Source organism: Panthera pardus, unplaced genomic scaffold (genome assembly GCF_024362965.1).
Source record: "Panthera pardus isolate Hobbes unplaced genomic scaffold, ASM2436296v1 HiC_scaffold_24, whole genome shotgun sequence".
In the NCBI taxonomy this organism is placed as follows: Eukaryota; Metazoa; Chordata; class Mammalia; order Carnivora; family Felidae; genus Panthera; species Panthera pardus.
The window spans coordinates 124,251,407-124,274,015 of record NW_026526810.1 but is presented as its reverse complement, the minus strand read 5'-3'; the positions used below and the strand labels follow the sequence as shown (position 1 = coordinate 124,274,015).

Below are 22,609 nucleotides of genomic sequence, written 5' to 3'. Positions count from 1 at the left end.
TGCTTGAACTCCTGCAGCCCTGCTTTTTGTCTGTTTTCTACAGCAGGGTCTGGATAAGATTTTGTTTGAAGAGAAAGGTTTGTGTTGTTTAAATAAAAAATTTGAAAGTCGTTGCTCTGTTTAAGATCAAATGTTTTTAATCAATGAATATGAAGAACTGTGAAAGCATTCTATAATACATCATACGTAAAGGTTAAAGTCTGTTAGAATCTTTAGAGTCTTTAAGATCCTTAGGATCTTTAGAAGAGAAGTTCAGTTAGTGCAGAGAATAAATCCTATTTTATTTCACTGTGGCTCCTATTCCTCAACGCCATTATATCAATGCCAAGATGTAGAATGACATCCTTGAGATGAATGTATTGATAAAGACGTCATCCCTGTGATCTCCAAACAGCATATGATCTGTCTTTCTGAACCCATGGCCTACAACTCCTCCCCTCACAGACCTCACTACAGCCACCCTTGCCTCCTTCTTGCTCCTCGAACAACCCACGCATGCTCCCACTTAGGGTTTTTGCGGTTATTCTCTGTGACTTCCATATTCTTCCTAAACAGAACTGCACGGTCTGCCCCCCGCCATCAGGTCTCCGATTAAGTGTCTTTTCAGAGTGGATTTCACTGACCACCTCCCACCCCATCCAAAATGGCATCTTCCCCCGTCACTGTCTTCGCTTCCCTGCTCTTTCACTTCTGTAGTACGTACTATCCCATGACATGTTACGTGTTTCTAAATGTGCTAATTATCTCTATTCCTTGCACAACCAGAATATAACCTCCAAAAGAGCAGAGATTTTTGTCTGCTTGCTTCACTCTGTAATCTCAGGGCTAGATCAGGGCCTGGCACACCACGGTGGCTCAGAAATCTGGGGATGAAAGAACAAAGGTCTCTTCAATAAACAAATCCTCCAAAAGTCAAGATACAGCTTTATGTTATGTAGAGTAGAGACTGACTCATTTATGAATAGGAACGGTGTTTGGATGTTTCTTTATAATGACGGTATAACTCTATGATTTTACGTGTCATACTGTGACTCTGACCAGCTTTACATGAAGTGAAAAAGGCGTGTCCTGACTTATTTACAGAAATGTGCATGATTTCTGCTCCAACCTTAGTTTCCTCTCTTCCCTACGTGGCCACGTCCACTAGCACTCATCACAGACAACTTCTACATTCTGTGTATTGGGCCTAGGCTCTCACCTACATTTAGTACCACATCTTCCAGGACATGCAAGTATCTGCACTTGGATAGCCTGTCATAGTTTCAAACTACAAATGCCTTCAAGTGAATTACCCAGCTTCCTTGGAAACTGACTTCCTTCCCTAATTATCCCATTCCTGTTAGTAAAACAATCATTCTTCTTGTAGCATCTTTAGGAGGCAGATTTGACATGTTTCTTTCCTCTGTCCTCCACATCGAATCTATCATCAAGTTCTGCCACTGCTTTCTTTAAAAATGTCTCTCTGATGCTCCCACTTCTTAGTATATGGCCTATTTATTTCTCACCCCATTATCTTGCTCCTGTTTTTAACCCTTTCTTTACGTTTATTTCCCCTCCTTCCCAAAAATCTGACTTACTTTGTGGATCTTTACTAATATCACGCTTTTGAATTTTTTTTCCCCTTTGCTACCTGGTGACAGTTTCACAGCTTGGCAAGTACCTCTTTAATTGTCTCATTATGCCAATTTTATTTTCTCAGCTGGACTGCATGCCTGATAGAGTCAGGAAAAAAATATATTTTTATTAGTTTTCCTAGTATATGGCATTGTGGTTGACACACAGAAAACACAACTGAGGAAAACGTTTTTATTTCCCTGAATATTTAACATATGCATATAAAGCTTTTTCCCTAAACTAATAAGAAAATGAGGGAAAGTACTATCATTAGACACTGCAGAATTAACTACGTTCAATTTGACAAAATTTGTGAAGTTACTGGTCATTTGCATATTAGCATGTAAAAAGTGAGGGGGCGCCTGGGTGCCTCATTCAGTTAAGTGTCTAACTTCAGCTTAGGTCATGATCTCATGGTTCATGAGCCCCACATTGGGCTCTGTGCTGACAGCTTGGACCATGGAGCCTGCTTCGGATTCTCTGTCTTCCTCTCTCTCAGCCCCTTCCCTGCTCATGCTCTGTCTCTCTTAAATAAACGTTAAAAAAAAAAAAAACTTTTTATAAATGAAGAAGTCCTATGCATATAACCTTAAAAGTCTGTTAAGAGACTACAAAGATATTTAAGTATTATTGAAGCTGGGTGATGGGTGATACTGGCTCATTATATTATTCTCTGCACTTGTGTGTTTGAATTTTTCTATCATAAAATGTTAAAGGAGGGATAAGGGGCGCGCTACAAAAAACCAGAAATACACATATTAATAAACCTATAATTCACTATATGGACTACAGAAAAAAAATGGATCAACAACGCTATTAGTATAAAAAATAAACTGTAGCAAAAGCACATTATACAATATTCTCAACTATCTATATCTTGCTTTTTAGTGGAAATCTAGTCTATGGACCAGGCACAGTTCTTACCTCTTCTATATTTATACAACTTTTCCTATTGAAAATAACAGTGGATTTGAAAGTATTAGTAATGCTCCAATTTTTAATAATTCCGTCTGTTTATAAGGTCAGAAATAGAACATTTCAGAACTGAAATCCCCAAAGTCAGAAAAATTACAATAAAAGAAAAGAGCATGAATTCAAAACTTACAGTCTTAACATCATTTTCATGATGAAAGATATATTCAAACAAAGCCTATGAAGAAAAAAAAAAGGCCAAAAATACATTAGATTTTATTTTACCAAAAGCACTCTATTGGTATATCTGATACGGATATACTCAGACCATTTTGACAGCAGCTGGGTTGAACCAAAATAACAGGTACACTAAACATGCCTTCATAAGTAAAGGGTCTATCCATCATTTGTTATAATCAGCATTTTCAAATACAGTGATTTATACTTGATTCTTGTTTTTACAAACTGGAAAACTGAAATAACTGAACAAGGTTTTTCGTATTATATACACTATTTTACTACAAAGAGAGATGAAAAGACCAACTCTGACATTATCCTAAAACAGATTCAGCCCATTTTTTTATACACTCCGCACATGTTATACAGTCATTATGATAATGATAATGACACTTTAGACATGGGAAAAATCCGGAAATTCCTTCTGAAACAAAGTAGATCTTAGGTGTAAAGTGGGATGTGTACATGACTCTAATGTGCAGCTAGGTCTGAGAACCATTATTTTAATACTTCCCCCAGCTCATCTGGATAAATAAGCATTGACCGAATTACCTCTTAGTGTTATCATGTTTGTCCATAAAACCATCAATGCACCCTTGCAAAGAGGTTAGCGTATCAAGATTATTAACAAAGAAGACTTAAGAGGCAACCAAAGGAAGAAAAAAGAAATCAGGACAAGTCCCTTCTTTTAAAAACTATACCTGACCCTCCATTTGCTCGGTGATAAAGAAGAAAAGTTAAGAGTACAGCTTGTGCCCCCGTTGCTATGAAAGGAGTAGAGACTCAAGCAATCAATGCTAGAAATGAGTCTTGATGAGTAAAGGCAAATTGGAAACCAAAGACAGAAAAAAAACCTGGCATTACTTCTATAAAAAAGCACAAAATCTGATTCAGTTTAAATCTAGTAACAGACCAGGTCTGTCCTGGAAGCATCATAGTTTGAGGGAGATGCCTCCATGGGCTACACTCCCTGAATAGAAAACAGCAATGGTACCAACCAGCCATCCAGCCACCTCAAACAAATGGCTGAAAAGGGCAGGGGAGCCGGATACTCCATATGAGTTGCTGTTAATACTTCACTCTCGTGAAGGTAAGGGAAATACACATAGCTTTACAATTTTGCTAAATGAAGTTGACAGGATTGCTGTCAAATGAGAAATTAAAACATCATGGGCATTATTACAGGCTAATTTCCTATCAACTGACATTTCTTTTTCAGCTTTTAATTTCAAGTCTGTATGGTTCATGTCCATTCTTATATAACCTCGTGTTTGACATTTAGTAAATATGTTAAATGCCATTAGAATTCAGATTCAGAATGAGCTCAGCACTGATGCACAGAATTCACAGACATTACAGCTAAAAACTTGAGCTAGGGTTAGACCAGTTTCAGCAACAGCTAAGTGCTCATGTCTCTGAATTATTCCAAGCTCAACTTCAAGTTTATTTTTACACTAGAAAGGTCACGGGCCCCACCTTTCCCTCTCAGTCTCTCTTTTTCTCACTCTCACACATACACACACTTACTTTCACTCTCCCTTTCTCCTTAACATAAAGGAGCATCTAATCTTTGAGTAGTTAGAATTAGTAAGGTAATTCTCAATGAGGATCACTCAAGCCAGACAATGGCTTATGGAGATGCTTGCCTAATTAGTAATTAAACGAACATATTTTTTTCATCTTCTTTTTGACAGTCATAAAATTCTACAAGGATAGAAAATTATTTTTCTGAGAATAGTCCAAGAGGGAAAAGGAAAACACACACACACACACACACACACCGATGACCTTCTAAATTTCATTCCATGAAGATGATGCTGCTTGTCTGCTTTGTTTGTTATCAATTACTATTTTTTGTTATAAGTGACTACAATTTCCTATGCAATGGTATTGTATACTTTATTTCTGATTGACTTTCCTTAACTCAAAAGACTAAGAGAAATTTTACACAGTAATTAAACATTTCCATTTCAAGCAAGATATGGCCTTTCCTTCACAAAAGAAATTTTTTTTATTTCCTACAATGTTATCAGGATAACATATCTAACATTACTACTTCATAACATAAAATCATTTTAAGTACATACCTTTGCCAATTTCGGTTTCTGGGCATATTTTGTCAAATTCAGTCTAGATAAATTTATAAAAGGTCCATCAGGACTTGTAAGCATGGAAGCCTATGGGGAAAAATGACAGAACAAGAAATCTGAAACTCCCTCTGGAAATATAAATTGAGTGTAATGAGCATAAGTAAAAAGAACCACCTTCAAAAAATCTGCCATGTGACTTTCCACTGTAACAACAGCAAAAAAAAGATATAACGTAACACCAAGCTACTCTGGTAATACAAAGATAGGGTAAAGCTGACAGAATTTACCGTTCCCAGCCTGACAAATCTTCCAGTTGTGCTGGTGACTGGGCGAGCTGTGTAGGCAGTTCTGGGTGTTCTGATGGCCTGTTCCATAGTGCCAGGCCTTCCGCTCTGTGTGCTGGGTCTAAGGAAACCTGTAATGGGCCTTCCAGCTTGAGTGACTGGCCTGTGAAGAGCGTACATTGTGAAAATACCAAGAAGATCAATAAGGGAAGATTCTCATACAATCTGGTCAGAATTTAATGGCAGAAGGTATGAAACAGAAGTACATACCTGATGGCTGGACTAGGCCCTCCTGTCTGATTAGTTCCAGGCAGTTTCAAGGATGTTCCCGGGCCTACGACATGAGATGGCAAATTCAATTTATAGATTAGTTATTAATCTGTAAAAACTGTCAGCTGTTGTAATTTTCAGAAATATGCCGGCCTGGTGAAAAAGACGTTAATAACAGGAAATATATTAGGGAAAGGTGTTTGAGACTGATATTTATTAAAAATCATGGTATTTTATGTTCTTACATTTAATCTTCACACTAAGTCTGTAAGGTAGGCTGTATTCACCCATTTAGCAAAAGCTTAGAGGGTTTAGTAAACAGGTCAACCTATTAATAGAGGTGGGTTTCAAACTCAAGGCTGGCAGACTCCAGAGCACCCAAAGACGGTTCTATGCTCATAGTGTATTTCTGATACAAACTTCTCCCAACAAAAGATCATGTACCCACAATATATAGAATTTAGACATTTTAACTCCAAAAGAACAAAATGATGGGGGGGGGGAGGAATTTTAGCATGAACCATATGTATTTTTTTTCCTCAATTTCCATTTGAAGCTTTAAAACAGTTATTATCTTGGGGCACCTGGGTGGCTCAAGCAGTGAAGTGTCCGACTTCAGCTCAGGTCACGATCTCGCAGTTTGTGGGTTTGGGCCCCGAATCGGGCTGTGTGCTAACAGCTTAGAGCTTGGAACCTGCTTCAGACTCTGTCTCCCTCTCTCTCAGCCCCTCCCCTACTTGCATTTTGTCTCTCTCTCTCTCAAAAATGAACATTAAAAAATATTTTTATTATTTTTCAAAACATAAAAATGACTGACAACAGTTATAACTAATAAATACCAGCAAGACCACCATACATTATGGTAATCACTAAATACCATTTGCTCCAACACATCTGCAAGCTGGGGGCTGGGCCTCTGCGGCAATCCCAGTGGGCATTCACAGGCCAGTGTATTACCCCATCACCTCATATCATGCATTAGAGCAAATCACCTTCAATTATTACAGTGAAGTGATGTTGTCCAAAGATGCTTTTTTTTTTTAATCCTTTTAGAAGACTTGAGTTGTTTGGATGCTTCCTGTGTTTCGACTCTCAGATAAACAATTTTCTGTTATATTAGATAAGCAGTTCAGCTAGAATCCATTTTAAATATAAAATCTGTTTAAATGCATAATATAGCTTGTATTGAAAAATTGTTTTATACAGCAATCCCACATCTTAAGTTTAAGATAGTGTAACTGAATTGTGGAAGGAAAATCTTTGTACTATATGACAGGATAGAGACCATTAACCTGAAGCAGTGTTTTTTTCATGTATATAATGTCTTGTGTTTATTTTATACACATGTAGTATTCTTCCTCCTAATGGCATTTCATTTACTTAAGTGAAAAACCAATACTTACGTGGAACTTGAGCAATAGCATTTTCATCCAGCATCATTTCTGCAATTCCTTCCTGATCTACGTCAATTTCATCTACATATACCATTTCAGTGAGTGCCCGTGCCTTCAAAATCCAAGCTGCCTATAAACATGGATAAAATAAAGCACACATTAAGTAGTATTAGAAGTACTGCCTAGCCTATAGAAGATTTATTATCGTCTAAATTTTATTAGGCATGTTTACCGTTTAATACATTATGCTAATATAAAGAGCTATTTCAAGAAACTAATACAAGACAAGGTCATTACTAATCAAGAAATGCCCATTAGATCAATTACCTAGTAGTCTTCTAACATGCCTTTTTGTAAGTAAAAGAAGAACTTCAGAGAAAATTTTACTGGAATAATAATTCGAAAATCAATTAAGAAAGCTCTGACCACAGTGCTCTTTCTGCCTTCCTCCTTCAGGACCAAAGGCCCTCATGAAGACCTCCCTGATGGTTTAGTTCTAAACCTACTTTCCTCTTGTCTTTCTCACAGAGCATTCTCTTTACACTTCCATCAAATGTACTCACATATTCAAGAAACACTGTAATTATCAGGCATAGGTTAGCTCCCTTCCCCAAAACACAAGCCTTTTTACCTTGTTCAGTTCTGAATTTTCCATAACACCTATGGTTTTTGCACATAATAGGTATTCCAAAAATGTTGAATTGAACTAAGGTCAATTTCTCCCAATTCCCAAGAAGCTAATCAACACAGTCTTGGCTGCTTTGTGATCTAGGCAGTAGAAAACCTGCTAGAAAGTGGGGGGGGGGGGAGGGGGGGGCGGGGAATGGAAAAGGTAATTAAGGAATCTGGAAAATATCAACTTCACTCTACCTTGAGAAATTAGATGTCAAGGTGTGCACCATTAAATATCTTGCTCAACATTTAAAACAGCTTTATCAGAAATGTTTACCTTTCTGCTTCACTACAGAACAGAAGCAGAGAACAAGTAAGCTCGGTGTCCTTGAGCAGCAGCACAGACCCGATACTCTATAGGGCAGAGGAAGCAGCAGCGAGGGAAGTTTGGCGGGAGGCAGGGTAGGGCTCACCATACTAGGGAACCGGCTGTGAAGCCGGCTAAAGGAGGAACAGACTGAGAGAGGAACAGACGAGAGCTACAGAGTTCCAAAAAGTCCTCGCGTAAAGAACCCAAGATGCATTCAATCAGTCGGTCCACACCTATGGAGCACTTCCTAGTTACATAGCATTGGGCTAGGTTCTGAAGAGGAAGCATGAGAAGCTTAAAACTTGGATCCTAATTTCCTGAACACATCACCTACTGAATTAATTGACAAGGCAAAGCAGGGCATGATAGGTGGCAGGTGTGTGGTATAGACAATAGTTTTATAGGAATTAAAAAGTAGAGATCCTTTCGTGGGCTAAAATAACTGGAATGCATACATTAGACAAAAGTTCTTAAGGAAAAGGAAAATTCTTCATGCTTTCACTTTAATGGGAATAAAAAAGGCTGCCTTCATAGCCGTAGGTTCCTAAAATGAAATTATATTTGGCTAGATGATTGGGTTTTTTAGCTTCTACTTTCCTGTGTGAGATTTACTGGATTCAGATAACTTAAAATGTTTCAACTGTGTGGATTTAACACAATTGAATAAGCAGAATATGGAATCAAAGAATTCATTTGTTAAATAAATAAATAAATAAATAAATTTCAGTCGTAACTGCATCTAACTGTAAGAGCCACTAAAGTGTGGAAACAATTGGAGGTTTTCATTCATCAAAGATCAGGAAGGTCGGCAGATCTTTATAACTCTGCTCAGGGGTCAGGGAAGTCATCTCTGGCTTCAACTCATGGTTTAATTTAACTTCAAAGATGGAAATAAGTAATCCTGATTTATCTTGAGTCTCCACAGCTCATACTGCCCTGCAAGGATCTGACAGCTTTCATTTCTCAAAAGGGCATTCCTTGCTCAGCATGCTGGTGGACAGGAAGGATTGCAGCATTTTCTTTGAAACAGTAAAACAGGATATGGGTGCCACGGTTCACTCCCATATTACTAGGGAGCACCTATGGCATGCCAGGTCCTGGGGACAGAGAGAAGTAAGCCGCGGCTAACTAGCTTACACAAATTTCGGTGTTGTAGGGAAAGCGCAGTGATAAAAGTCTGGAGCATGCTACGGGAGTACAGAGAGAGGCACCCAGCTGCCTGGGAGTAGAGGAAGGGTAGGAGAAAAGAGTTTGCTAGTAGCAAAGACAGGAAAGCATGTATTAGGCAAAGAGAACGGGACAAGGGCAGGCTAGCTTGAGGGCTCAAGGCATGCTTGGCAACTCCAAAACAGTTGAGTATGGTTGAAGAATCAGGTTCAGCTGAGGCAGCAGTCAGAGAAGAAGCTAGAGAAAAAAGGCAAAGGGCAGTTGAGGGACCCTGTATGCTCCAGTGAGGTGTAGGGACTTTTATCCTGATGATGAGCTAATGAAACTTTAAAACTCCAACTTGGAATCCTAGTTAAATCAACCTTCTAAAAGTCAACTTTTTATTATTATCGTATCACCTATATGGCTGGGTATTAATTATCCCTGCACATATCTTTTTAATAATTAGCATGTACATACCGTTATCTCATAGTTAACTCCATCATTCTTCCTGACATCCAGCCTCCTACTAACCTCTCAGATATTACGGAGGTGCAAATTTTTTTAATATTAGGCTAAGTAAAAGAAAAGAAAGTAAATCTACTTTTCCCTCACCACCAAATGAATAAATGCTTCAGAAGCCAAATAGGAACATCTTTTTTAAAAGGTTATTCTATAAGATTTCACTTTTTCAAAAAGGTAAATGGATCTATATTTCAGTTTCTAAAATTTAATTCTTCAGAAGTAGAAATCGTGGTGGGAATCTTTTATATTTAAAGATCTATAATAAAGTCTACTTAAACTATTATTTAATTTTAAATTTCATCATTTTTTGAGAATACTAATCTTCCTGACTTTCCTCTTGTCCTAACACAAATGACCTTGAAAATCACATATCACTGCTTGCTTAAACATCAGATTGTATTCAAAGAACTGCTCTTGGCAATGTGAACAATTCTTGAGATTTTAATGAAAACAGCAGATGGGGCTTTGGCTTTAAAAAAATTTTTTTTTAATTTTATTTTGGAAACAAGCCAAGTATGTTTTACAGCCCTAAAATCCTGTTTAAGTTTTTCAAAAAGTTCAAAACTAATCAGTGATTACATTAAATTGCATAACAAAGCACAATGGGATGATCCCAAACTGGTCCTTGAATCTGAATAAAAAATACAAATTGGTTTTATTAAATATGTTTAAGTTGTTACTACATGACAGGGTCATGCAGTTTATGTAAATATATTTGAATGCCTATGTATTGGAAAGTACCGTGAAATCAACAAAAATCACAGAAGTGCAGGAACTTTTTTAAAGGGAAAAGCATGTGAGTCAATTATATCGTTCTTTATCTGTAAAACATAATCCCATCTCATTCACCTACTGAGGTAGTCTACAGGACATTATTCTTGAGGCAATGATGGAAAGGAAAGGAAAATAATGCCTTACGAGAAGTGAAAAAGTCTACTGACTGAGCAAAACATGCTGAAATTGTCTCATTCCTTTTAATACAAAATTGGAGGCCAAGAGTTTAAGACATAAAAGAAACAATTTTGCTAGATTATTAGAATAAAGCTACCAAGGAACAGTCTGTCTAACCTGAGCGAGCCATCATAAGAATCGGTATAACATCTGACACTCTGCCTACTCTACGAAAATGAAAACTTAGCACAAAATATTGAATTGTTATTGTAAAGCCTCATTTATTTTGAAGTTGTGCAAAAGAGGAAGGCAAAATGTATGAATAATGAGCTCAAAAGAATCCCATCAGCCTTGTTCCCTTTTTATTCTTTTAGATCACTATCCAGATAGTGATAGATAATTAAGTCTACAGTAACAGAACAAGAAAGTAATACTAAATACAGGTCCTTCATGAAGTCCCTGCATGGTTTGAAACTTTCAAATGCCATTTACAGTTTTAAAACCATAACAACAATGTAAATTATTGACATTTTAATTTAATTTTAACAAAACCAGGGCACCTGGGTGGCTTAGTTGGTTAAGCATTCGACTTCAGCTCAGGTATGATCTCACAGTTTGTGAGTTCGAGTCCTGCATCGGGCTCTGTGCTGACAGCTTGGAGCCTGGAGCCTGTTTCAGCTTCTGTGTCTCCCTCTCTCTGGGCCTCCCTTGCATTCACTCACACACTCTCTCTCTCTCTCTCTCTCTCAAAAATAAATAAACGTTAATTTTAACAAAACCTTCCAAAATCACTGAAAAGAAAAGGCACATTACTTACTCTATTTATAATTTAGGTCCTTCTCAAACGAATTGTGCATATATTATGCAAAAAAATAGTTTAGTACCATCTATCAATTTGGAAATCAAAATTACGAACACTGCAGACAAATTCCTTTAAAATCCTTTTCAAGAACAGAGTGCTTCATTTTAACCTTTTACGGTGCTTGCTTGATAATACTACACAGGCCTCCATCAAAGTATTTTGTATTCTGCTCTCTTGGAAAAGGTTGAATGATTACTCATAGGAACCACATATGAGGTTCAAGTTGTTTATTTACTGAAAACCACTGTTAGCATTCTCTCTCATGTGGCAGGGCCAACACCTGGCAATATTTAGGGTGATTTATAGCACTCTCATCCGTTCTTATTCCCAGACTTACTGGAAACTCCCTTGTGTTAAAAGCTTCACTGGCCCGCATGTCCCCCTAACCACACTTCCTCTCCTTGGGCTCTCTCCAGACTCATTCACTGCGTCTTCTCCAGTTAGCAGGTCTCTCTGGCCACCTCCCATCTCTAACCAAGATAGTTTGGTAGACAAGGCTATCTGGCCAGTGTCTCCTCCTGTCTTCTTCACGGTGGCAGGCACCTCGCTCTAAAATCGAGCCCTTCCCAGGCAGGGTGAGCCTACTCTTTACTCAAGATATATCATCCTGTCCATCACAATCTTTTCAGACATTTGGGGCTCTGCTGACTTCTTGGCCCCGTTCCTAAGCTCCTGGTTTCCCTTGCTTCCTTCTCTATTTTTCTCATCTTTCTGGTCAACATTGGTCATTTCAAGTCTTAAGACTATAAGACTACTCACCCATAGACACAAAAATACTGGAAATAGAATACTCTACATAAAAAAAAAAAATACAAAAAAAATATTGGAAATAGAATACTCTACAGAATGGTAGAGAAGGCTGATTTTATAAAAGCATTAATAGATATGCAGCAGGTTTTCTAATCTATAGGAACGAGTAAGCAATAGGAAGTATTGTATTCTCTAAACTAACAGTTGCAGCTAACCCTTTACCTGAGTCACTGGCAATTCAGGATCCGGTTCCTGGAAAGCATTAAGAAGGTAGTAAACATTTTTAGGAAATACAGTTTCTAAAATAAAAAGTCTTAGTGATGAATTAAGTATTTGTAGACAGACTCAAACTCATTGAATAAAAATCCGAATATCAACTTTAATCTTTCTCCACAAGTACTCAAGAGTTCTGCATATACTAATACTAATATTGGTATTAGTGTGTTAACTAATATACACTGAAGAGTGCTGAATTTGCTATGATCAGAAAATTCTAATTGCTCGAACCTCATTTAAAGCACAGAGAAGTTATCTTAACTACTTGTTTAATGAAGACACAAAATCTCAGAAATTAAAAACAATTTTACAGCTATACCAAGGAAACACTTCCTTATATTCATGGTGGTTAAAGCATTCAGACTTTAATCACTTGGGGAGGAGGAAGAAAATCCACAACATACTATAAATCTTTCTACTCCACATAAATGGGATTAGCAGCTAAAAATAAAAAAGTAATTCCAACTGTAATGTGCTCCGAGAAATGTGTATGAATAGACTATGTCATACATATTAGTGTCAGGTGCTAACAAACTCAGGGTTTTTTCCTGTCCAAATTAAATAGAAATCCACTGGGGAAAAGTCAGACTTGTAACAAATTTATTTATGAAATAATCTATACTTCTATATCTACAGTTAGCAATCTGTGCTGAACACTTCACTGGCAGCATGTTTTATCAGGGAAGCTACTAAGAAAAAAGAGAAAGGGAAAAAAAAAAATCCTTCCTAGCCTTGCTTTCTACAGCTCTAAAACCCAAGGAGAATACTCAAAATATTTTTTAAAGAATATATTATGTGTGCAAGCAATGTTGAAGCCATCTGGTCACCATGCAAGGGTAAGCAATTTCTATAGCACGATACACGGTAGGAACACGAGAAGCAAAGATGAAGCTAGGCTACAAAAGCAAAGGCCCTGGAGGGTGGGATTTAGAGAATATTCGGCAAGCAGCTGAACCGAACACAAAACAGCAACTAAGAATACATGGCAGTTGGAGGTTTTCAATTCCAGCATGCATCAGGAAGATCTGGAAAAGCACAGATTGCCTAGAACCCACAGTCCATAATTAAAGAAACACACCGACACAGGCAATGAGATGACAGAGGAGTAACCCTTTCTATTCCTTCTTCTGTTTATTTGTATACATGTCTGTATGACCCATTATCTCACTTGAGTCTCATAACAACCACCGGAGGGAGGCAGGTGTTATCCATTTGACAGATAAGGAAACACATTCAGAGATGTCATGTAATTTGCTCAAGGTCACACAAAGAAGCCAGGCTCTTCCTTGCCAGTGCATCTAGGAGATTAAAAAATGAGTTCAAGATAATAAGGCAGGATTGAAGCGTCAAGTGTAGGAGAGATAGAAGATAAGTTCCACACAGGGAAAAAAAAAGTTTACCCATGGTGACTGCAGACAATACTTGAAAAGGAAAACAAAACACACAAGGGCTGGAAGCCTCTAATAGGAAGGAAAAGCTAGAGGCCTGTCATTCTGCCAAGGACAGGAAGATGCTTCCCAAAGTCAAACAGCAGCTCAGCCTCAGTGTTCTGATCACTGAGGAAGGCCTTCATGCTCTATCTGGTTCTTCTGCCCCACAGGAACACATCTGTGATTTGCCACACCACGAAGGTGAGGTGAGAAGGTCAGAGAAGATGGGCAAGTGTAAAGACAGGTGAGGTTGTGCAGATGGAAGATGGAGACAAGGCCCAAACAGGAAGTGAGGCCGAGATCACGATCATGTTAGTTCCACAAGCTTCCCCGGACATTCCTGCACCCTGCTAGGTGCTGAAAACATTCTGTGGGGAATGCACATAATTAAATAAATGCCAATACAATGTATGAAATGCTATATTCAAGTTATAGACCAGTTATAGACGACTTAGATGGAGAGGAGTAAAACAATAAGGGAGATAAGAAGGGTGTCAGAGAAAAAGAAAGATATTATTCCGGAAATTACTGAGTGCCAGTGATCTATGAACTATATTCATCATCATTTTTTTTTTTAAACAAATTCTTTTTTTTAACGTTTATTTATTTTTGAGACAGAGAGAGACAGAGCGTGAACAGGGGAGGGGCAGAGAGAGAGGGAGACAGAGAATCCGAAACAGGCTCCAGGCTCTGAGCTGTCAGCACAGAGCCCGACGCGGGGCTCGAACTCACAGACCGCGAGATCATGACCTGAGCCGAAGTCGGACACTTAACCGACCGAGCCACCCAGGCGCCCCCATCATCATTTTTTTTTTTTTTATGTTTATTTAGAGAGAGCTTGAGCAGGGGAGGAGTAGAAAGACAGGGAGAGAGAGAATCCCAAGCAGGCTCTGCACTGTCAGCACAGACGGTGACGCAGGGCTCGAACTGGCAAACAGAGAGATCATGACCTGAGCTGAAATCGAGAGTCGGATGCTTAATCGACTGAGCCACCCAGACGCCCCTGTTCAGCATCATTTTATCAATTTCACCGAACACTTTCCTCACAGACTCTTTCCAGATTACCAACAATCTTTTCAGAAAAAGATCAATGCCAGAATCCTACATGTAAATATCTCTAGCTATACAGAGACAATAGCAACTAACATTTTTGATCACTTACCATACATTAATGAGCTTAACCCTCACAACAACCCTTTGAGGTAGGTGTATTATCATCCCCATTTTACAGAGGAGAAAACTCTGAAGTCAAAGTGTACAGGCAGTATTTGAACCCAGACACTCTGCATCGAGAGCCCGCACTTTGCTGAGTATGTGAGATCATAGCAAGGCATGAAAACAGACTGCTGTAGGGTGTGCCAGACCAAGGCTGCGTATGACTGGCCTGGAGATCCATCAAGAGTAGCAGGATTAAGAAGGAAGAGTTAGGATGTTTTAATTTAGAGATAGGGCAAAACTTTTTTTTTTTTTTTTTTTTAAAGCACTGAGACTTTCACCTTTGGGTCTCTCAACTATAGTCTGTTATTTAAATTAATCCAACCAAATAGGGAACGGCAAGTTAGGTTCATTTGGTCTAGCAAATCATTTCCATGGGTATTGACAGAGTTGAGTACAAAGTTGTTGGGTACAAAATACCCTGGAGTCAGAAGGGCTGGGCTTGATCCTCAGGGAGCCACTTAGCTACGTGACCTTGAACGAGTCACACGACCTCTATAACCTAGTGCTCCTCTCGAATTGGAGCAAATAGTGTCTACTTCATAGCATAGTTTTAAAAATAAACCTTGGGGGGGGGGGGGGGGCGCCTGGGTGGCTCAGTCAGTTAAGTGTTTGACTTCGGCTCAGGTCATGATATCATGGCTCATGAGTTTGAGCCCTGCGTCGGGTTCTGTGCTGACAGCTAGGAGCCTGGAGCCTGTTTCAGATTCTGTGTGTGTATGTCTCTCTCTCCTTCTCTTTCTCTGCTCCTCCCCCACTAGTGCTCTGTCTCTCTCTCTCTCTCTCTCAAAAATAAATAAACTTTAAAAAATAAATAAATAAAATAAATAAACCTTGTATTTTTAAGAATATTTCATAGTTTGGAGGCCTTCCCCATATGCTATCATAATTAGTGAAGTGTAAGGTGGTCGCACTTTCAATAAGAAATATCAGTTGCACAATTTCTTTATAAAACCATTTCTATAATGACCAGAAAAGCCCCACACTCTCTATTACTTCCCTTTCCCAAACCCAGAACTAACTCCCACTTGTGTCTCATCAAATTAAAACTACCTTTTGACTCTCCTTCAGAGCAAGTAAGGGGACAGAGTGGAGTGACACAGCCTGGAACCAACAAATGCTCATTAGCATCAACTTCAATTCACATCAGTTTACTTCCTTCCTTCCTCCCCAGGGTAAGGCTTACTCTTAGGTCGTTGCTATTACTTCAGGGTATCAAATCTCTAGATAATTCTGAATGCGACTTCTTAATTGCCACCATTACTTACGCTGGCTCGTGAGTCTGACCCAGCTTGGCCCTGAAACTTCTGAGACATTATTCAGAAGTTAGCAGTCACACGAAGGAAAACAATGAAAGAGAACACAGAAATTGGTGGATATCAGAAGGTTTAGGGAGAATCCAAGGACCAACCAAGCAGCCAAGTAGGAATGTCATCTGTGTAATTCAGCAGGAATACAAATTCATAAAATGAACTCCATATAGAATCAAAAGATTAAGTCTGGCTTCGTCTCCATGGCCCCAAAGAGGAACTAAATTAGATAATCACACAGAAAGATTTGTTTGTTTGTTTGTTTTGCTTAGAGCACCAGATCATTGTCTCAATCAACTAATAACACAGAGCTCACTAGGGACCCCTGGTTCCATGTCTTTCCCTTAAGCCAGTGGCTTTCAGCCTTTTCTCCATCTTCAAGTCATTTACAATAATAACCCCTTCCTCTCTGTAACATATCTCATTATAAGTAGAGACTGGGGAGGAGAATGTGAATTTTTCCTGTTCTGATATATAGCCCCCGCTCCCACTCCCAGAATCACTGATTTTCGTAACTTGAAAATCTATCAGAAATCTACTCCATTAATAAAAGCATATTGTCTTAAAAACCTCACTGCCTGAAAAACCTGCACATTTTATGAACTGTTTAATTATAATGGAGCTAAAAAAAAAATTGGGGCTGGTTTTAAAGCCATGTATCTGACATATGGAACACAAGGAACAGTAATCAGATTAAGCAACTAATCAGGATGATGGACATGAGCTGTAAAAGCAAGCATTCCCTCTAGGTCACACCGCCGTGTGGAAGACCATTTTGCCTTTCTCCCTTTTATATCTTACAACTTATAAGCACTTTTTCAATCGTGATTTAAAGAACACTTTGAAAAAAGACAATGTCTCTCAAACTTCTTGTTCGTGCTGTATTTTATCAAACAGGGAAGCTACAATAAATTAACCAGTTATCTTTCTTTCTCTATATTCTCAAGAGATCAGAATCTTAAATGTCCTTCATGGTTACACACCATGCCCTTTTAAGTCTCACTATTCTGAATCTGGGAAAAACAGTTTACAATCCATCTTCTTCAAGAACCTTTCCACATTACCAAATACCATATTATTACAGTCAACAACCTATCCTTAAGTCTCTTTGTGTCCAAATAAAAATGTATGACTCTAAAGAAACATGCTATTTCATTGTATATCATACCTCTCTGGCCAACCTGACTACCCTGACTTTGGCAAGAATCAAAATTAAATAAAATCCAGATGTCCTAATGGAAAGTACAAAGCACGACCTAAGTATTTTTGATGATACTATACCAAAATTGTATCTCTTACAGGAGAAATAAATGTAGAAGACATAGTCTCAGAGGTGGACTTATCCCAAAAGGTTGATATATCAGAACCAAAAGAGGTTTTTTGGGAAGCTCTGTGGACCAACTTAAAGAAAGATTAACAAATAACAAATCACTTTAGAGAGGCTCTCCTCACCTGGCACAAAAATAAGCAAAACCAAAAGTGAAAAACAACATCTAAAACAAAAGCTATTTGGGGCATCTGGGTGGCTCAGTAGGTCAAGCTTCTGACTTAGGCTCCGGCCATGATCTATCTAGCCGTTAGTGAGTCAAGCCCCGCGTCAGGCTCTGGGCTGACAGCTCGGAGCCTGGAGCCTGCTTCCGATTCTGTGTCTCCCTCTCTCTCTGCCCCTCCCCCACTCATACTCAGTGTCTCTCTCTCTCAAAAATAAATAAACGTTAAAAAAAATTTTTTTAAGCTATTTTTGTTTTAGGGGCAGGAAAAAAAAAAGCAAAAATGAATCCATTTGACCCTCAGAAAAAAATATTTTAATTTCCTTGCTCTTCCACGTGTCCAGGAACTGCTTCAGAGTCATTCATTTGTACTAAAATCAGTTTGGTGGCACAGGAATGGTAATCGGAAGTTGTGGGGGAAAAGTACTCTGAAATGTTGAAGCCTCAAAAAATTCGTAAAGGTTAAAGGAGGATGTGAAGATAAACCATCTGACTGCAGAGCTGAGGACCATCTGCTTCTGCTCTGATCACATTTCTGTTAACTTTTCATAGATTGGTAGTCTCTCCGTCAATTACCTTCCTCCACTGAAACAAAGACAGCATCACAAGAAATCCCAATAACAAAATTACTATCAGAAACGCCCTCCTGGGGGCGCCTGGGTGGCCCAGTGGTTTGGGCTTGATTTTGGCTCAGGTCATGATCTTACCGTTCATGGGATCAAGCCCCAGGTTGGGCTCTGTGCTGACAGTGCAGAGCCTGCTTGGGATTCTCTCTCTCCCTCCCTCTCAGCCCCTCCCCTGCTCTCTCTCTCTCTCAAAATAAATCAACTTTAAAAAATAAAGGGAAGGGGCACCTGGGTGGCTTAATTTGTTAAGCGTCCAACTTCGGCTCAGGTCATGATCTCACGGTTTGTGGGTTCGAGCCCTGTGTCGGGCTCTGTGCTGACAGCTCAGAGCCTGGAGCCTGCTTCAGATTCTGTGTCTCCCTCTCTCTGACTCTCCCCTGCTCATGCTCTGTCTCTCTGTCTCTCTCTCTCAAGAATAAATAAATATTTTTTTAAAAAATTAAAAAAATAAAGGGAAGAATATTTCATTGTTCATTTTTAACATCTAACAGATAAAGAATAAATAAATATGAGAAATACATTTTTCTCATATCTCTTCCCAATTTGTTAAAATCAATTAAAAGCTTTTAATTCTGAAAGAATTCAATGTATATATTTCTGATAAACTGCATAAAGAAATCTCAGTGGGAAAAAGGAAAAAAGAAAGAAAGGAAAGAAGGAAAGAAGGAAAGAAGGAAAGAAGGAAGGAAGGAAGGAAGGAAGACTCTCCTGGAGGAATCTGGGAAGAATTTCCTTAATTGATTAAAAAAAAAAAAACAACAACTGGCCCTCAAATCAAGAAATGAATTAAGAATGTCCATAATGCAATTGCATTTATTTGAAAAGGTAAATATATGTTTAGGAACCTATGGGGCTGAGAATTAAGGATGGGAGTGGAGGGACACAAAGGTCAACTCTCATGTAGTGTTGGTAGGAATGTAAGTTGGTGCAGCCACTGTGGAAAACAGCATAGAGGTTCCTCAAAAAATTAAAAATAGAAATACCATATGATCCAGTAATTCCACTACCAGGTCTTTACCCAGAGAAAATGAAAATACTAATTTGAAAAGACAGATGCACTGTTGTATTTACTGCAGCATTATTTACAATACCCATGATATGGAAGCAACCATACAGATAGATGAATGGAAAAGGAAGATATGGTATATATGTACAATGGAATATTATGCAGCCATAAAAATTAGATCTTGCCATTTGCAACAACATGGATGGATCTTAGAGGGTATTACGCTAAGTGAAATAAGTCAGACAGAAAAAGACAAATACCATATGATTTCAGTTATATGTGGAATCTAAAAGACAAAACAAAAAGCAGAAATGGACCCAAATACAGAGAATAAACGGATGGTTGCCAGAGGGGAGGGTTGGAGAGGGATGGGCAAATGGGCGAAGGGGAGCCGGAGATACAGGCTTCCAGTTATGAAATGAATAAGTCATGGGAATAAAAGGTACAGCATAGGGTTTATGATCAGTGATATTGTAATAGCATGGTATGGTGACGGATGGTAGCTACACTTGGGGTGACCACCGCATAGTATAGAGAAGTTGAATCACTATGTTGTACACCTGAAACTAAGGTAACATGGTGTCAACTATATTCAAATTTTAAAAATTAAAAATTACCTAATTAAAAAGGAAAAACACACAGTGAAAAAACAGTGTTTAAAGGCTGGGTCAGAAAATAACTAACACATAAGTGAACCCTACAAACTTTTCAGCAGCCCTATCCAGCTATCAAAAGCCCGGTTTGGTGGGGTGCCTGGGGGGCTCCGTTGGTTAAAAGCTTCGGACTCTTGATTTTGGCTTGGGTCATGATCTCACGGTTCATGAGTTCGTGGAGCCTGCTTGGGATTCTCTCTCTTCCTCTCTCTGCCTCTTCCCTTCTCATGCTCTCTCTCAAGATAAATAAATAAAACTTAAAAATTTTTGGGGCGCCTGGGTGGCGCAGTCGGTTAAGCGTCCGACTTCAGCCAGGTCACGATCTCGCGGTCCGTGAGTTCGAGCCCCGCGTCAGGCTCTGGGCTGATGGCTCGGAGCCTGGAGCCTGTTTCCGATTCTGTGTCTCCCTCTCTCTCTCTGCCCCTCCCCCGTTCATGCTCTGTCTCTCTCTGTCCCAAAAATAAATAAAAAACGTTGAAAAAAAAAAAAAATTTTAAAGCCCAGTTTGATAAGGTAATATAAAGCTAAACTTCTATTCCCAATGAAATACTGCTCATTGTTCTGCCAATATATATATAGTTCCTACTTAAATAAACTACCTCAGCAAAACAAATAAAAAGGATTAGAAAGGAAAGGAGTATCATAAATTTCTTCTAGATCTGGTACTCATTCTCCTAAGCCTACTCTGATATTTACATCAAACCCATTAACAACCCCTGCTCATAACAAGAAAATAGTAATAAAGCATAACATTTTTTAATGTTTATGGCAGTAGACATTAATTATGTATCACATTATGGACCATTATTTCAAATCCACAGCAAATAGGACAATAGAATAGGCCAGGACCTAACAAAATCGACTGCCCTAATGATCTTAACCATGTCAAATGGTTAACCAATGACAACAGCAGTATTTCCCAATATAAACCTGTGTCTTTTTTTCTTCATTATCATTATCAAAATCACGGTTCTACCAAACATGCCTTGTAATAAGTCTTTAATCTTTCAAGAGGGCCAATAAGGCCTAATGACAGCTGTACAAGAAACCAAGTAAAAAGACACAAGCCCTTACCTTATTTAGCTGCTAATTCAGGAGACTGCAAAGCCCTAAATCTGTTTATCTTACTCTTCCTAGATAAAAAGGAGCAAGGTCCCTCTATGGCCCCATCTTCACCATTAATGAAAACACTTCTGCCTTGACCATGCACTTTCCAAAATGGCATCTCTCCAAAATAACAAGGGAGAAATCTATCTCTGTCTCCCCCATCCGCCCCCCACCCCGAAGGCACCAGGGATCAAGTAAGTTTCAGAATACTGTCTTTATCAAAATTAGATAGGTCACCTTCCTTCAGGACTTTCTAAAGCCTTTAATCCACAAGTATGTTAAAATTCTTTACCATTTAGCTAAAATCTTGAAAAAGGCACGGTAGATGGGAAAATGTACTGGGAAAAGTTGAGAAACACACAGCTTTGAAATATTAGGCTACATCGGGGCCAAAGAGGGAGCACAGTATGGACAAAGTAAATGGATTTATCAGCTTTGTAACTTTGGACAAATTACTTAACCCTGTGCCCCAGTGCACTTAATCTGTAAAACGGGTGAAACAGTACCAATTTCCTAAGAGGGATGAGGATTAAATGAGATGACTTCTAAAACCCTCCGAACCAAGCCTGACATAGAGTAAATACTCAATAAATGTTAGCTACTATTTTTGTTACCTATTTTGCAAGGTTATTCTAAGCATAGAAATACCCATAATTTACACAACTTAGTAAGCAGTAAGCACTCAACAAAGGTCATTTGGTTGAACACATATAAAATCCTGCTCACAGTGCCTAGCACAAACTAAATCTGAATTCACAGGCACAGTATTGTACTGAATGTGCTATGATTATATGTTATTAAGAGTATAGGATCTTAACCATTAATAAAAACACTGCTCCTTTGCTTATAACATTTCACCATGAGACTACATCTCCCTAGTACGGTAACAATGAAGATACCCAACCCTTGCCCACTGCCAAAAGAGTAGCAGAGGTCAAATAAGTTTCAGAACTATTGTATTGACAAAATTACATTTCTTTTCTTCAGAACCCAGAGGCTTTAGTATGAATCTTGAATCTTCAAGTAGGAAATATACTGTCCCCAGATGAATTTAGCGAGGAAACTTTCTGTCGCTAAGCAGCTCTTGGGCAACAGCTCTGTGGAACACAGAATGGAAACTACCCTAAATTAATGGAAAAACAGAAACAGCATGTAGAGCTCTTGCAAACCATTGTGCTTAGAGCAGTGCCCGGTCCATCGTAGGGTTTTAACAGACTTTTGTTGTACAAAACGAAAAGGGGTCAAGGTACTGTAACAGTTCCCAGACATAGTTGATTGTGGAATCCGGAACCTTGTTTTTTGTTTGTTTGTTTGTTTGTTTTGTTTTGAGTACCACCTGTGGGACTAACTGTGCCAAGAAACACGCTTGGAAAAATGCTTCCCTGTGGAAACACAGTCCTATTAATGAACACGAACTAACCCAAAAGAATCGAGCTTAGCATTCTCACTAACATGGATTGTTACAGGAGAGATGTTCTACCTATCTGAAAGTCTGTATGTTCACCTCAACAGGTTATCTGTCATCCACTTGCTCACATG

The 22,609-nt window shown here is 38.7% G+C and overlaps 1 protein-coding gene across 5 annotated transcripts in view; it reads right to left on the bottom strand.

The window, feature by feature from the left end:
• Window positions 1-22,609, bottom strand: part of TTC8 (tetratricopeptide repeat domain 8) — a 59,914-nt gene that overhangs the window by 36,130 nt on the left and 1,175 nt on the right. For 2 of the 5 annotated variants that reach the window (XM_019461988.2, XM_019461983.2), the window contains exons 2-7: window positions 12,180-12,209; window positions 6,811-6,931; window positions 5,408-5,471; window positions 5,141-5,300; window positions 4,851-4,940; window positions 2,720-2,764 (exon numbers count right to left, since the gene is read on the bottom strand). In XM_019461988.2, the coding sequence (XP_019317533.2) occupies window positions 2,720-2,764; window positions 4,851-4,940; window positions 5,141-5,300; window positions 5,408-5,471; window positions 6,811-6,931; window positions 12,180-12,209 (510 nt within the window). The remainder of the gene's footprint in view (window positions 1-2,719; window positions 2,765-4,850; window positions 4,941-5,140; window positions 5,301-5,407; window positions 5,472-6,810; window positions 6,932-12,179; window positions 12,210-22,609) is intronic. The other 3 variants (XM_019461985.2, XM_019461984.2, XM_019461986.2) reach the window with 3 other exon arrangements.